Here is a 15,233-nt window from a genome sequence, read left to right as displayed (position 1 = left end):
CTTAAAACTTCAGTAAGTTGTTTTAGTAACAAGATGGGAAAGGCTAAAATTAAAAAAGAAAAAATGTTGGAAAAGAAGTCCAATAACACAGCTGGCTACTATTGGAGTTAATCTATAAGACTTAATAATTGTAAGTATTTGGGCATCCAGAAAGGGGATTTTTTAAATCTCACTTGATTTTAAGAATTTTAGTTAGAAATTTTGAAATATGCAATCTAATTATCAGTTTCACTGTTAGGCTTGGAACTACCAAGAACTGAACTGCATTCCCTGACACATTGCTTTTATGAGCTGTATTCTTTGCTGTCTTTCAAGACAACATCTGTTTCCATGATATATTAATCACATTAAATGTTACAGTAAATTGCTTATGGGAGAGATGTAAGTAGCTAGACAGGAAACAATATACCAGAAATAATGCTTAAGCGGCCTCTTAGCTACTTTTGTTCCCTACGTAGTTAAAGCAGTGTTTCCCCTGAGGAAATAATTTTTTTATCTGAGTTGGGAAAGAATATTTGATTTGACTTTATGATCTTTTAAAGCCGATCTAAAAAGTTGCATCCATAACTTCTGTACAAGTCCTGTACTTCACATCAAGAATTATAATATCAATAAATTGTCCAGGAACACTGGTTTCTAATCATTAATTAAAAGTATTTATATGAAGTGCTGATTTAAAACAATCCTTATTATTGGTAGCATTGAAAAATTGATTCACTATAATCACGTGCATAAACACTATTAATATTACATAGAGCTTCCCATACAACCCTTGCTTATACACACTCAGGCAATGTAGTTTGGACAGCTAATCCTTGTGTAACTCAAATCAGCTATTCTGAATCAGGTAAAATAACGGTTTAGGATTAGTATTTGAATATCAGCCACATTTGAGTTATCTGATTATGCGTGTGTGTGAAGGGTTTGGATTTGGTGGGATTTTGTAGCTGTAAACTAATAGAACATAAAGAGGTGAGAGAAAATCTCAAAGGAAGCACTGCATTTTTCAGTATTGCTCTACCAGCCAATAAATGTTTAAAATACATTATTCAGATTACTAAGTTTATTGTACCAAATGTGGAGACTAAATCCAATCATTTGTTTGAAAGTCCTGCTCTAAGTGCAGATCTCACTGCAGCTACTGATGCCTCCATAGTCAGACTTCAATTCACCATATAAACTGACTTCCTTTGATTGGTACAATCTGTTGTATGAAGCTATCCTCTACTGTATTAATGACTGCTTGTCAAGTTTTGCTTAGATATTTTAAGAATACTTGTCATACAGTTGCAGTTAGATAATGTGTTTTGGTTTTGTTTTAACATTCTTTAAGAGCTATTTGTATTTGTTTTAGAAATAATTTGTAGAAAAACAGCCCTAGCCAGCAGTTTATCGCCATCCAGTAGTTCGACTCCTACAGACCATACAGTTACCCAGAGATGCTCTGACATATTAGACTCCAGATACAGAAATCAGGTAACTGTAATTCTCTTCCCATGTCCCTTCTGTTTAAAAATTGTTTTTAATTAATGTTTTTTCCTGGAGCAAAAACTCTTCTTGTTAAAAATAATCCACAGCAGAATTTTCCTGTAAATCTGATTATTTCTGTACTATGTGATCTATTGTAATGGGGCAAAGAAAAGTTAGCCCCAAATTACTTATCAATTATTAAGAGGTTTCCGTTTGTAAAATATTGAAGCTAAATTTTTTACTCTGAAGTTTTATAATAAATTGGGTATAAAATCAGTTTTCAACTTTTAAGCAAGGTATCTGAGGGCTAAAGGCAAACCCCCTGCCTGTCCAGCTCTAATGGACTAAGAACTAAAGACCTAATTTGCAGTAACTGACAACTTGGACACAATACTGACTTTCAGTTTTCTTCCACCTGAACTGAATGTAACCTCTTCTGTAGTGCTAGAGGGCTTGGTCCACCTTCTGATATTTTAGAACCACTCAAGTAGTGTATGGAGTTGCAGAGAACAGGAATGTAGTGTCCTGAGCTTGCTTCACAGTACTTGCATTGTGATGTTGCAGTTCAGTGCCATGACATATTGACATAATGTCAGTATCACATCACTGTCACTAACATCCACCTAGCTGCTAAGTTGGAGGGTGGGGCTTCCTCCCTCCCTCTCTCTCTCTCTCTCTCTCTCTCTCTCTCCTGTGTGGTTGCTTGAAGGTAGGATGGATGGTGGCGGGGGGGGATAGCTATCCTCTTGCTGCTGGGTGGGAAAAGTTTCTCTTTGATGCTGATAGGGAAAATCAGGGTAGCTTCAGTTTTCCCCATCCAGACTCCAGGTTCTTGTTGGCTCCTTTACTGCTACTTCATTAGTTTTAAGCTACTTGCATTTGTTAAGCAATGTTGGGAGCATTCCTGAGTACAAGGCTGAGTCAGCTGGCGCCTTTGATCTGCTGCTGGCTTAGAGATCTTCAACAAGTCACTTTATCTCTCTATGCCTCCCTGTACCCATCTGCAGTAAAGTTTTGCACTGCATAGCATCCTTCATCCAAAGACCTCAAACTGCTTTTCATACGCAGTCTCACAACAACCCAGTGAGGTAGGTAAATAACCATTTTACAGGTGGAGAAATTGAGCCAAGAATAGAACCTATATCTGCCTACCTCATGAGATGTTCAGGCTGCTGAAGTAATGTTGGCAAAATAAGGTCCTCTAATGAGGTCCTTTAAGTGAAAATTAATTACCAAGTAGTACGAGAGGCATACCAGCCGCACTTTTGGATTCAGCCACTTGTTGATCTGACAGACTATAAACAGCTCAAGAACCCTGTATTGATTAATATTGTTCTATGACTAAAACCATGTTTACTGAAGTTTGTATGACACCTCTGTTCGTTAAATACAATGTGGCAGCTCCTTGACCTTCCTTTCTTCTCCTTAGGTGCCTACTTCTCTGTTGGACTTATCAAAAGAATATGGAAGAGGTCATCACATTTGGTGAGATAAAATGACTAACTTCTAATATAAATCTGATTATAATAGTTGGCTAGTGTCTCTGAACACTGTGTGTCTCTGGACACAGTCCTGGCCTTTAAAGCAGAACATGTTCCTGTGTCTGGAACTCTGCCCCTGTTTTTCTCAGCTTGAAAATTTCTTCATGAAATTTCATTAAAGTTCTCTTTTGAACTGTGGGATGTATTTGAAAGTCCACAACTGCCTCAGTGGCTGTATAGTGGAGTGATCAAGTGACAAGGTGCCATCCTGCTTTAATACTGATTAAACTATCAATTCACCTGTGATGATTAAATTTATTAAGGATGAGGAGAAGATAAGTGAACACATAAGTTCTTCTGTGCACTTGTCAGTGCTCTATGGGTTAAGTTATACCAGTCTTGTGTTAAAAATTGGTGGCTGCAGAACACACAGATTCTGTACAAACTACACTGTGTTATACTTTCTCTTGAAGTGATTGTATAGGCTTGAGAACCAATGTCTTGATACGCAGTAGAGAAGGTCTTAATTAGGTATGACTCCTCTTAAAATCAGCCTTACACTTACTGTTGTTTTTTCTGTTTCTGAAGTTTGGACCATTCAGATGAAGAACATGGTGCATTGTCCGACCCTCGTAACACCATCATCTTGCCTTTTACATGTATGTCATACACTGCCACCAACCAGGATTTTATCCAGCACCTCTCCACCTTGATAGCACAGGCTTTGCAGAGATCACCCTCCTCCTCTACTGAAATAGAAAACAAAGGGAGCCCTGTGAGTGATTCCAGTGTCACGGATACTGAAGATGGCTATTTTGAAATGGGACTTGGAGACCGGACTTTCGAGTTCAGTGCTACTTCAGATATTGCCCCACCAGCTCTGGATAGCACAAGAGCAGAGAGCATAGACATAATCAAAGTTCTCTGGAGTTTTTCTATTCAGGTTCATAAAGGAGGAGTCAGGCAGTTTGCCTCTTGTTTGGTTTTGACTGATAGTGTAGTAGCTGTATTTGAGATTCCTCATCAAGATTCAAAAGGCAGCTGCCAACATATCCCAGCTGCCTTGAAACTAGCACTGTGCTTTCCATATACAGATCTTACAGAGTTTGGCTTTCTCATGCCAGAAATATGTTTAACCCTCAAGGTGAGAAATAATGACAACTGCCTATTTGTCGTTTCGGATTCCCAAAATCTTCAGGACTTCTATTCCTGTTTACAAACATGCTGCTCTCAAAGCTGCACTTCCCTGTTTTCAAGTTCCACATTGTACTGTGGCAAAGCAAGCTTGCAAGAATTTGTCTACCAACTGATGGGATTTTATCACATTTCACCAGATGACATGGAGATAAAAGGTTGCTTCCCAACTTACCTAGTTTACAGTAATAAAACTGATGTTCAGAAAGCCTTGCATCTACCAGAATCAGTGGGTGATAACAGAGCATGGTCTGACCATGCCTTGTGTTCTGCACTTCATTCCACATTGTATAAATCTGCTGAACAGAGTCACTATGCATTCCATCCTTGTTGGATATTTCTGACACCCCAGCATTTGCACATAGTAAAGGTTGATTTTAATGTAATGCCAGCTAAATGTATAGACTCAGAAGATGCAAGAAATGTATTCCAGCTGAGCAGGATTCCACTGGCTTCTGTTGTGTTGCATCCGACCAATCATCCCATCCAGCAGAAAGGGTCACTTTCAGATGGACATGTGCTAGAATTACTCATCGGACACAAATTTGTTACAGCAGTATTTGTTCTACCTCATGAAAAATTCCATTTTCTAAGAATCTACAATCTTTTGAGGACACTTCTGCAGGATGTTAAAACTATAGTTATTTTGAAAGCTTCTAACAGTTTGGAATCAGTAAGAAAGCACCTCTTGGATTCAAAAAACAGACACAGCCAGACAGCAGGGTAATTGACTCCCTTAAAATACATATGGTACAGCGTTGAAATTAATCTGGCCTTACCAGATGTTACTGGAAACTTATGTTTAACAGTGCAGCAGGGCCTGGGTGTATGAAAATCAGGCCACTAGTACTTGTAGTGTCTTTCCTTTCACTCTGGATACAGAGTTATACAATATCAGTTGACAGTTCACACCTGCTGCTCAGCTTTATGTTTACAACCTATTGTATGCTCTTGTGAAAGGAAGCTTTGCATTTTGCCTGAAACCTAGTAGAAGGAAAGCAAACGACAAAGATGTTAAAGTAAAATAATTTATGTAGTGAACAGGAAGTCCATTGAGAAAAGATATAGTACGCTGCTACTAAAACCACAAATCTCCTGTTCTGAACTACTGAATGGAATTTAAAGTATGAATGTTGCTTATGTGGGGGAAAACTCTGCATCTCTACTTGTTAGTTACAGTTTTTGAGTGTGCATTCTGATGTGATGTTTCTTGATCTTTTCTGCCTCCTAGCTTTTGCAAGCCTTGTTTGACGCTATCATCTTTATATCCATCTGAATGTCTGATGCAGAAAATTACAGAAGATAACCAAATTCCATCTTATCTTCCAATCTCTTCATCTCTTCAGTATGTGGCTGGGCTAAAAGGAAATGCGATTGTGGAGTTTTTCCATAACAGCATTGCTGAGGTATTGTGCGCAAATTAGGGACACTTTATGCAGGCTGTCATCAACCTTTTAAAACTAGAAATGTATTTAAAAACCTTTCTTGTTCAAACTTAAACCCAGAACGTAATAGATACTCCTAAATCTGGAAGTTGCTAATCAAGACCCCAATCCTGTAACTGCTTCCAATTGAGTGAGCCCCTGTGCTGAGCCTCACAGAAGGTGTTGGGGCCCTACAAAGCTCTGGGTCTGGCCGCAATGTCCTCAGTGCAGGATCAGTACCTAAATTAATGTCATATTTGTCTTGAACACAATGTTTCTCCAAGGGTGCAGCTCTTTTTTTCAGTAAGAGTTAGGAAGTTACAAACAATTGAGGGAATGTAGTTGCGTGCCATTCAAATTTCACCAGATAGTTTCAACAGATGTCAAGTGTTCTAGGCATAACATCTAAGAAACTAGGCCAGTAAGTTAATATAGTAAAATGCATTCTAATTCTACTTCCCAGTATAACGTGTGTCTGAGGTATTAGATGCATTTTACATAACCTCTTTCCTTCAAAGTGCTTTACCAAGATGAGCAAGTGCTGCTTCTGTTTTTACACCTGGGGAAACTGGTACAGAGGTTCAGTGATTTGCCCGAGGTTGCAGAATAAATTTGTGGGAATCTAGACTAGAAGCCAGGTGGCCTAGCGCAAATACTTGATCTAATTGCTAGTCATACTTCCTTCTTTTTTCATAAAGCTGTTTGAAACTAATCTCAGCAGTATTTGAAGGTTTGTGGTGAACTTTGAGATATGGCAGGCATTGTGAACTTTACATTTACTTATAGAAGCTCCTTAACTAGATTTTGTGGGCATAACTCTGCCAGGTTTGCTGGTTTTAGTTTTTTTTTTATAATTCCTCGTCAACTCTTTGAAACTTGGAGTCAAATAGTGTGGCAGGCTAGACCACAACAAAAACTTCATGCATTCTCAATCTCATGCACTCTAGAACAGTTTCACGGACAACTCTTCCGATACAGCTGTACTCAGCAACTATTGGGAAAATATTATCACACTGTTGTGTTCAGTTGTTAGTTTCTCATTGGTTTACCATGAAAAGCAGTTCCCAAAAGCTGCTTCTAGCAAGTCAGAGGTGAAGATGTGCAAAATCAAGCAACACAATTTGTCTTACAGGTGGAAAATGAAGAGCTGAGACATCTTATGTGGTCTTCTGTTTTATTTTATAAAACTCCTGATATGGAAGTGACGGCTTGTGTGTTGCTCTCAACAAAAGCTATTTACTTTCTGTTGGATGATTCTGTAACTCATACTAATGAGCATCAGTTGGGTAAGACAAAAAGGGTTAATTTTGAATCTCTAATAAGTTGCAGGGTTAATTGGTAAGTGAGCCTCTATATTCACACTCATCTTCCTTTATATTCAAGGTGATTTTGATTAGCACGCTTATTTTTGCAGCCAAGGGACTCTAAACATCCATCCCATCATGGGTTTTTCCAGGCTCGCCCTTTGCAGCATGCATGCGTGCCTGAGGCTTTACCTTGCAAGAAGGGTTTTGGGTCTTCATCCAGCACTGCGCCTCAAATAGCCCCTTCTCCATGACATCTGTGCATGCTTCTTTCTGATGTTACTTAGCAATCCCCAGCATTTTCTGTACAATTGAAATGCCATTCCATTGCCAGCAGCAATGTGTGACAGGCCTAAGGGTTGTATTGTGCTCCTCTTTCATGTGAGTAATTTACTGACGTACTTGTCAGTGGGAGTTGTGTTCATGGGCACAGTGTGGCCCTGAGAATGTGACATGCTCCCAGCAATATTTGCCCCCTTGATGAGCAAAACGCTTCAATTGCTTTTGATACTGGGTCTCCTAGTCCGCACTACCTGTTTACCACATGATGGTCTTCTCAGGAGTGAGGCTTAATATTTTTAGATTCAGGTTGCCTAATTTTATTTTGATTATGTATAAGCCATTCCTTGAACATGCTCATCTTCAGAAGGCAAAGTACATGTTCCACCAAAGAATGGGCAGAAATGAAGAAAGTAACAAACTCTAAACACTGAATATAAGTAGGGTTATGTTTTAATGGCTTATCTGGCATGGTTGCTGAGTAGAGATCATCCAGCTCTAATCTAGTTGCGCACAAGTAGAGATTTCCCATCATGATGTTACTGTGGCTCATTGTAGATCAGTGGCACGTGTGATGGATGGGTTTCTTCTGGTTTGGGCAAGAATAAGACTTCTTCATAAACCTCTTTCCTCTTAAGTCCTCTGTTCATTCTGGCATATGCATTGTGGGCCAGATTCTTATTTCAGGTATACTACCAGAGATGAGGTTCAGAGCTGTAGTTTGCCCCAAGAAAGCTATTAGCTACCATTTGTAAAGTGTGGTATCTTAGGACTAGTCTCTGCCTTTGAGTGCAGCCTATGTCCATGTGTTTAGGGCTCCTGTGCCTTTGTGATATACTTTGAACTCTAAGAAAGTCTGAAAGCAAGTTATATCATCCTCATAGATATTAAGGTCAGAAGGGACCATTATGATCATCTAGTCTGACCCCCGGCACAACGCAGGCCCCAGAATCTCACCCACCCACTCCTGCGAAAAACCTTTCACCTATGTCTGAGCTATTGAAGTCCTCAAATCGTGATTTAAAGACTTCAAGGAGCAGAGAATCCTCCAGCAAGTGACCTGTGCCCCATGCTACAGAGGAAGGCGAAAAACCTCCAGGGCCTCTTTCAATCTACCCTGGAGGAAAATTCCTTCCTGACCCCAAATATGGCAATCAGCTAAACCCTGAGCATATGGGCAAGATTCACAAGCCAGATGCCCAGGAAAGAATTCTCTGTAGTAACTCAGATCCCACCCCATCTAACATCCCATCACAAGCCATTGGGCCTATTTACCATGAATAGTTAAAGCTCAATTAATTGCCAAAATCACGTTATCCCATCATACCATCTCCTCTATAAACTTATAGAGTTTAATCTTGAAGCTAGATAGGTCTTTTGCCCGCACTGCTTCCCTGAGAAGGCTATTCCAAAACTTGACTCCTCTGATGGTTAGAAACCTTTGTCTAATTTCAAGTCTAAACTTCCCAATGACCAGTTTATATCCATTTGTTCTTGTGTCCACATTGGTACTGAGCTTAAATTCCTCTCCAGTATTTATCCCTCTGATATATGTATAGAGCAATCATATCTCCCCTCAACCTTCTTTTAGTTAGGCTAAACAAGCCAAGCTCCTTGAGTCTCCTTTCATAAGACAGGTTTTCCATTCCTCGGATCATCCAAGTAGCCCTTCTCTGTACCTGTTCCAGTTTGAATTCATCCTTCTTAAACATGGGAGACCAGAACTGCACAGAGTATTCCAGGTGAGGTCTCACCAGTGCCTTGTATAACGGTACTAAAACCTCCTTATCTCTACTGGAAATACCTCACCTGATGCATCCCAAGACCACATTAGCTTTTTTCACAGCCATATCACATTGGCGGCTCATAGTCATCCTATGATCAACCAGTACTCCAAAGTCCTTCTCCTCCGTTACTTCTAATTGATGCATCCCCAGCTTATAACTAAAATTCTTGTTGTTAATCCCTAAATGCATAACCTTACACTTCTCACTATTAAATTTCATCCTATTACTATTACTCCAGTTTACAAGGTCATCCAAATCTTCCTGTATGATATCCCGGTCTCTCTCTAAATTGGCAATACCTCCCAGCTTTGTATCATCCGCAAACTTTATTAGCACACTCCCCCTTTTTATGCTGAGGTCAGTAATAAAAAGATGGTGACAGTGAAAATTTTTCACTGAATGCAGTATTATCTCTCCTGTCTGAGTTTCTGGAATGTATCTGCATAAAGAAATCCTCCAATATTAAATGAGTAGTCATTAAAGAAAAATGCCTTTCAAGGCTTTGTTTCAAGCACAACAGTGGAGAAATTAATAATTTTTAATAAAGATCACACTAAGATCTGAATCTAATTATTGTGTTTGTAGTCTAAACTTATCATATTTCCTTTTTATGACTTGCTCTTTATCATGCTATATTCCTCATTCATTCATTAGACTTTTGGAACCAAGAAAACTCAGATTGTGAAAATCGCTCTTTCCACCTCTCTTGCTGCTTTGTGCTAAAACTTAACGATCTGCAATCAGTGAATGTTGGACTTTTTGATCAATATTTTCGAATTTCTGGTGAGTAACATTTTATCCTATAGATTTTTCTAGTTACAGATACTACTGTCATCTTGAATTCATCCCTGTCTTCGCTTCACTCTTGATACAGAGCACCATGTTATCCTGCTGTCTTTTTATGATTAACACATTTCCAATATGTTAACATTTATGTCACACTGGTGCCACTATATAAATAAGCATGGCTGAAAAACACTGTCCACTTCCAGTGGCTTATGTTGCCCAATAATAATTTTGGGGTGTAAAATTTTACTTTCCTCATCTTAAGTGAAATAAAATGTGGGGAAAATAGTCACTTCAGCCATGTGTAAAACATTCAAGGAAAGCAGGAGTGAACTTTTTCCAATTGAATGTTTCCTATCTTTTTGCACTTTGATAAAGGTTTGCATTTAAAGTATGCATGTGTACAGCACAGTGCACTCAAAGGATTAGGTGATTAGTGAATGACAATGGTGTGCTCTGCATGTTGAGTATGTTTTTCTTAATTTGTGTGCATAGTGGATGGCTCTACACAAGTGGAAAATATTTGTTTATGTAATGCTCTCATTGAAACTTGTAGCCTTGTGATGCCTCTTCAGTTAAGATTGTGTAGGCAGTTAACCATGAACTAGTACAAAATAATGATGATTATTGAATCTGTGACTGTAGCTTCATTCAAACAAAAAGCAGAAAATGATTTAATGATGGTAGAAATGGAGATGGTAATGAACTCTAAACACTGAACATAAGTTATGTTTTAATGGTTTATTTGGCAGGCTTGTTGAGTAGAGATCATCCAGCTCTTTAATCTAGTTGTGCACAAATTGAGATTTCCAAGCATATTATGAAATAGGTGCAAACTTCGCCTGACTCTTACTCTGTTATCAGAGTTAGTGTCTCTTGCCAAGAGACCATTCTGCCAGTTTGCTTGAACACGCTTACCAGATACATTGGGCTAGTAAACAAGGGAAATAAAAACTATTCTCCCCTAGTCTTTCATTCTTAAGAATTTGTAGCACCTTCCATTTTTAATGTGAATGTATCCAAGTCACTTATGAAATGTAATTTCCCATTATAATTTTTCTTTTCGCCTCCAGAAATTATTGTAAATGTTTATGCCTGGAAGCCTCTATTCCATCCTTCTAACCAATTTTTAAAATTGCATGGTATGTCCTATTTTCACATCTCAGTGATGTGATGCCAACAGAGACCTCCAGCAAAAGTAGACACTAAACTTCTAGCTGGCCTAGGGTAACATTTGCAAAAGCACCTGTCCCATTTGAAAAGTGACATAAGTACTTAGATGGCTAAATCTCAATGAAAGTCAAAGGGATTCAAGTGACTTAGTAGCCTAGGAGCTTTTGAAAATTTTACCCCTGCTCTTTTTGGGACCATAATATAATAGAGTAGGTTAGCTCTCTTAAAAACAAACCACATCAGAGAATAATAATATCTAGGTCTTATATAGCACTTTTCATCAGTAAGGCCAGTTATTTAATTAAAATATAAAAAATTAAAAATTACATTTCATGTTGTGAACCTGAGACCCAACAAAACAAAGAAATCCAAAGTTAGTGCTACAGCTGTCAACTCTGTTCTTAGCTTTCCCTGTTGTGTGAAGATTGCGATTGAAGGTACAATTTGTACGGCAAGTTTATGGGAGACTTTAAGACTGAAACCCAGTCCTTACACTTTGTTTAAAGGGATTCTGTCACCTTGAAATCTAGTGAGTTTAATATAAGAGTTCAAGTATTACCAGATGCTGGACTAAATGAGGGGATTGATCACACAGTAATTGCCGTGTTTGTTCATTTCCTCTGAAGCACCTGGCATTGGCCGCTATCAGTAGACAGAATACTGGGCTAGATGGACCATTGGTCTGACCCAGTATGTCCATTCTTATATCCTCTCTGCTGTGGCAAAGATCCTAATGAGGAAACTGACCATAAAAAGGTGATGCTGTAGGTGACCTTAATCAAAGTGTAAGTGTACAAATTAAACTAAAAAAGCAGGGAGTTTTTCTTTTAACTTAGTTCACTTTTAACATCAGTAATTAAAATATTTTCAGAAATTTAAGTTTTCTTTTGAAGGTACATTTTCAAAGTAATGCACAGTCATGCAGTTAAATGTCTACATTCAGAAGTGTTCACATCCAGTGTTCCAAACTAAAGTACCTTATGAATGTGCATGCTCTAATCTTTCAATGGGTCTGGGAGGGTCCCTTATGTTTTGGACAGAGGATCAGTTCTAACTAATTAACCAAATAATGACACATCTCAAATCCGTCACTACAGGAAATATTCTATGGTAGTGAATAAACATCTGCTGAAGTTGTAGTAAAGCTACAAATAGATATGTAAGTGGCTTATGTTCCGTCTTTTCCAGGACATTCTGCAGATCATATAATAACCTGCCTAACCAGAGACAGTTACAGTACCCATGCCTTTATACAGCATCTCATGGCAGTGCTGTCACTGCTGGCACGCACACCTTCACCAGAACCAGTAGATAAGGACTTCTACTCTGAATTTGGGAATAAAAATACAGGTAAATGGTCCATTCTACACCTTAGGTTAGTATATAAAGTACTGTGTAATGTGTATTTTAAAAAAATCCCAAAGTGAAAGATTTTATGCATTGATTGTTTGCTTCCTGTTAACTCAGTTCCGCTTCCACTTGAAGTCTTGTGTGAGTTTACCCTGGACTTTCCTGTCTGAACAGAAATGTTTAATTTCAAATACATTTGCACAGGGGGAGACAATATGATAATATACCTTCTCCTTTTATAGAATCCAATAAATTACATCCCTTTCATAATCTTTTAGGCCATCTACAGCTGTAGCTTATATTTATAGGTTAGACTTGTAACTTATAGCTCTTTAAGGAACAGTTCTCTTAACATCTGCAGGGAGAGGGACCTTTTTGGTCTCGTTAGGTTGTACATTCATGAACCAATAACGATGACAGATTAGATAAGATTTAAGGGATTTTAAAAATGTTAAATTCGTACCTTCAGCCATTAAAATGTGCTGTGATAAATCTGCTTTTGGTTAGATTTCTAAACTTAGCAGAGGGTTCTCTAAATAAAGCTGAATTTTTTGATGTTGCTTGTGATTATTTTAAGAAAGCTTTTCAGGAAATCGCTTAAGTCTGGTCTAAAGCATTTTACTTACAGCCATTTATGGTAGACCAGAAGCAGTGTATCCTCTTCCTACTGCAGGAGCAGTGTGCACATCATGATGCAACAGTAGACATAACACACAACTTGTGAGAAAGGTCTTTTCAGAGGGACCATTTAAAGATGTCTGTTCATCTGCTAAAGAGATAAGGGATTTCATATTTGTGTTCTCAATGATTCCATACTGGATTCAATCCATTTAGAACTCAGAAGTTGATTTCTCTCTCCAACTACTAGAAAGACAAATACTATCTGTCATCTGAGAATCCAGCTATTTTTTTCTGCCTCTTACGTCACCACCACTCATAAAGATTCTGTAATTGGAACTGAAAATTATCCAATCCAAATAAATTATTCACTTATTTTATACAAATAAAAACTGTGTATAAATTGCTAAACTTGAGTTGTTCCAGCTGCAACAAACTGTCTCAAAGGATCTAATGTTTAGCCACATGTCAGGGAAGTATTGTGTAATACTGAGTGTAAAGTAAAATTCATGTATATTTGTGCTTGCAGGAAAAATGGAGAATTATGAACTGATTCACTCTAGTAGAGTAAAATTTATATATCCCAATGAAGAGGAAATTGGGGACCTTGCTTTTCTAGTGGCAGAGAAGATGTACAGTTTGGCTAACCTCCAGTCGCTAAATATCCTTCTGTATGTATTGGCATTTCAAGTGAATCGTATAGAAGAAACTGCTCAAGCCAATCGATCACTTCAGCCTAAAACACTCATTTTAACCAGTTCTGATTTGTTCCTTTTCAATGAAGATTATATCAGTTACCCGCTACCTGAATTTGCAAAGGAACCACCAAAGAAAGACAAGTATCAACTCACAGATGGAAGACGAATCCGGGATTTAGACAGAGTGCTTATGGGCTATCAGACATATCCACAGGCCCTCACATTTGTGTTTGATGACATTCAGAACCAAGATCTTATGCAGAACCTAACACTGGATCACTTTGGAGATACTTTCAGTGCCCCAAAGTTAAATGCTCAACATAAAGGCAGTGGGAATAGAGAGATCCAGTGGTACATCTTTATCCCAAGTGCGGAAAGCCGTGAGAAACTAATATCACTGCTTGCAAGACAGTGGGAGATTTTGTGTGGTCGGGAGCTGCCTTTGGAACTCACTGGGTAATTGTCGCACAGCTAAGTGATTGGAATGTGAAATAAAGCACAGTATTTGAATAAGCAGGACTTTTGGTATTATCTCAAAACTTAATCGGAGGCTGATGCTCGACTCTGTTGTCATTATTGTTCCCTTGTGAGTGAACAATTTAATACAGTAATATAGTATAAGCTTCTGAAGTGTTAACTGGGAGTTAAGCTTTTTGTAAATTCTATTTTTATGCAATGGTATACGTACACGATTTTCATGAAGCATCCTGGGAAACTGTATGGAGCAAAAGGAGTCAACACTAGACCTTGTCTAGGGCTGTTAACATTTCCACTATTTTTCAATATATATCAGTCTAGCTATTCTATTCAGACTATACTTACTGTGTAAATAATGGTAAGAAAAATGCTTGTGACATGTTAAAAGTGCAATGGTATATTTGTACAAGATGTATTTTATTGGGTATGCTGCTAACACTTATTATTTAATGACTACAAACACTTTTACATTTTGTTTTTGAGGTCAAATTTAATTGTTTGCTGCTAATCATGAACCAAGTGGCAAAAGTCACCTGGAGGAACCACAACTAAATGCTACATTTTCATCTGAAGTTATAGTTCCGTGGCACTCTTTCATTATAGATTTGTAAAATGATTAAATCAGTTTGCTACCATCATGGAAATGAAGAGTGCCCAGCATTGATATACTAACATTTTGCCAGCAAATAATGGTGAATTTGCACCTCTGAGTACCAAGTGGTGTTTGTTGCCTACTTTCTCAATACAAATAAAGTGAAATTTGACAGTTTGTTTACCTGACCTGTTTTCTGTATATCTTTATTCACACTGATTCTTTCAAGCATTTGCAAGATTGTGTAAAGCAGCATAGCTTCAGTGACTGCTATAAAGCTATGCCAGTTTAGACCAACTGAGTCTCTGGCCCTAACTCTAGAAGTATAAATAATTGTTTTGGTGATGATTGTAAGTAAGTGCTTCTGATTTACAGCAAGGCTGTTTTGTATACATTCTTATACTCCGCTCATCACTGTAGTATCTGAGCGCCTTCCTGTAGTGCATTAACTCCACTAGCATCTATCTAATGGCAGGGGGAGAATTTGTTTTGGCATATTTTGTGTTATATACCCATATGTTGTGTGTTTATGTTGAAGAAGGAAAGGTCAAAGAAATGTGCCTTGCAGTTAGCGGGAAGGTGTTGCGGGTTTGTGCTCGT

At 38.2% G+C, this 15,233-nt stretch overlaps 1 protein-coding gene across 2 annotated transcripts in view; it reads left to right on the top strand.

The window, feature by feature from the left end:
* Positions 1–14,813, top strand: part of NISCH (nischarin) — a 61,639-nt gene extending 46,826 nt beyond the window's left edge. The window contains exons 14-21 of one of the 2 annotated variants that reach the window (XM_074958266.1): positions 1,355–1,476; positions 2,900–2,955; positions 3,540–4,868; positions 5,377–5,551; positions 6,702–6,855; positions 9,594–9,722; positions 12,087–12,248; positions 13,396–14,813. In XM_074958266.1, coding sequence (XP_074814367.1) covers positions 1,355–1,476; positions 2,900–2,955; positions 3,540–4,868; positions 5,377–5,551; positions 6,702–6,855; positions 9,594–9,722; positions 12,087–12,248; positions 13,396–14,024 — 2,756 coding nt within the window. In that variant the 3' untranslated portion in view covers positions 14,025–14,813. Of the gene's footprint in view, positions 1–1,354; positions 1,477–2,899; positions 2,956–3,539; positions 4,869–5,376; positions 5,552–6,701; positions 6,856–9,593; positions 9,723–12,086; positions 12,249–13,395 lie in introns of those variants that run through there. The other variant, XR_012640248.1, reaches the window with a different exon arrangement.
* Positions 14,814–15,233: the final 420 nt, after the last annotated feature.

The sequence above is a fragment of the Natator depressus genome, chromosome 7 (assembly GCF_965152275.1).
Source record: "Natator depressus isolate rNatDep1 chromosome 7, rNatDep2.hap1, whole genome shotgun sequence".
Classification (NCBI taxonomy): Eukaryota; Metazoa; Chordata; order Testudines; family Cheloniidae; genus Natator; species Natator depressus.
This window is presented reverse-complemented; position numbering and strand designations above follow the sequence as displayed.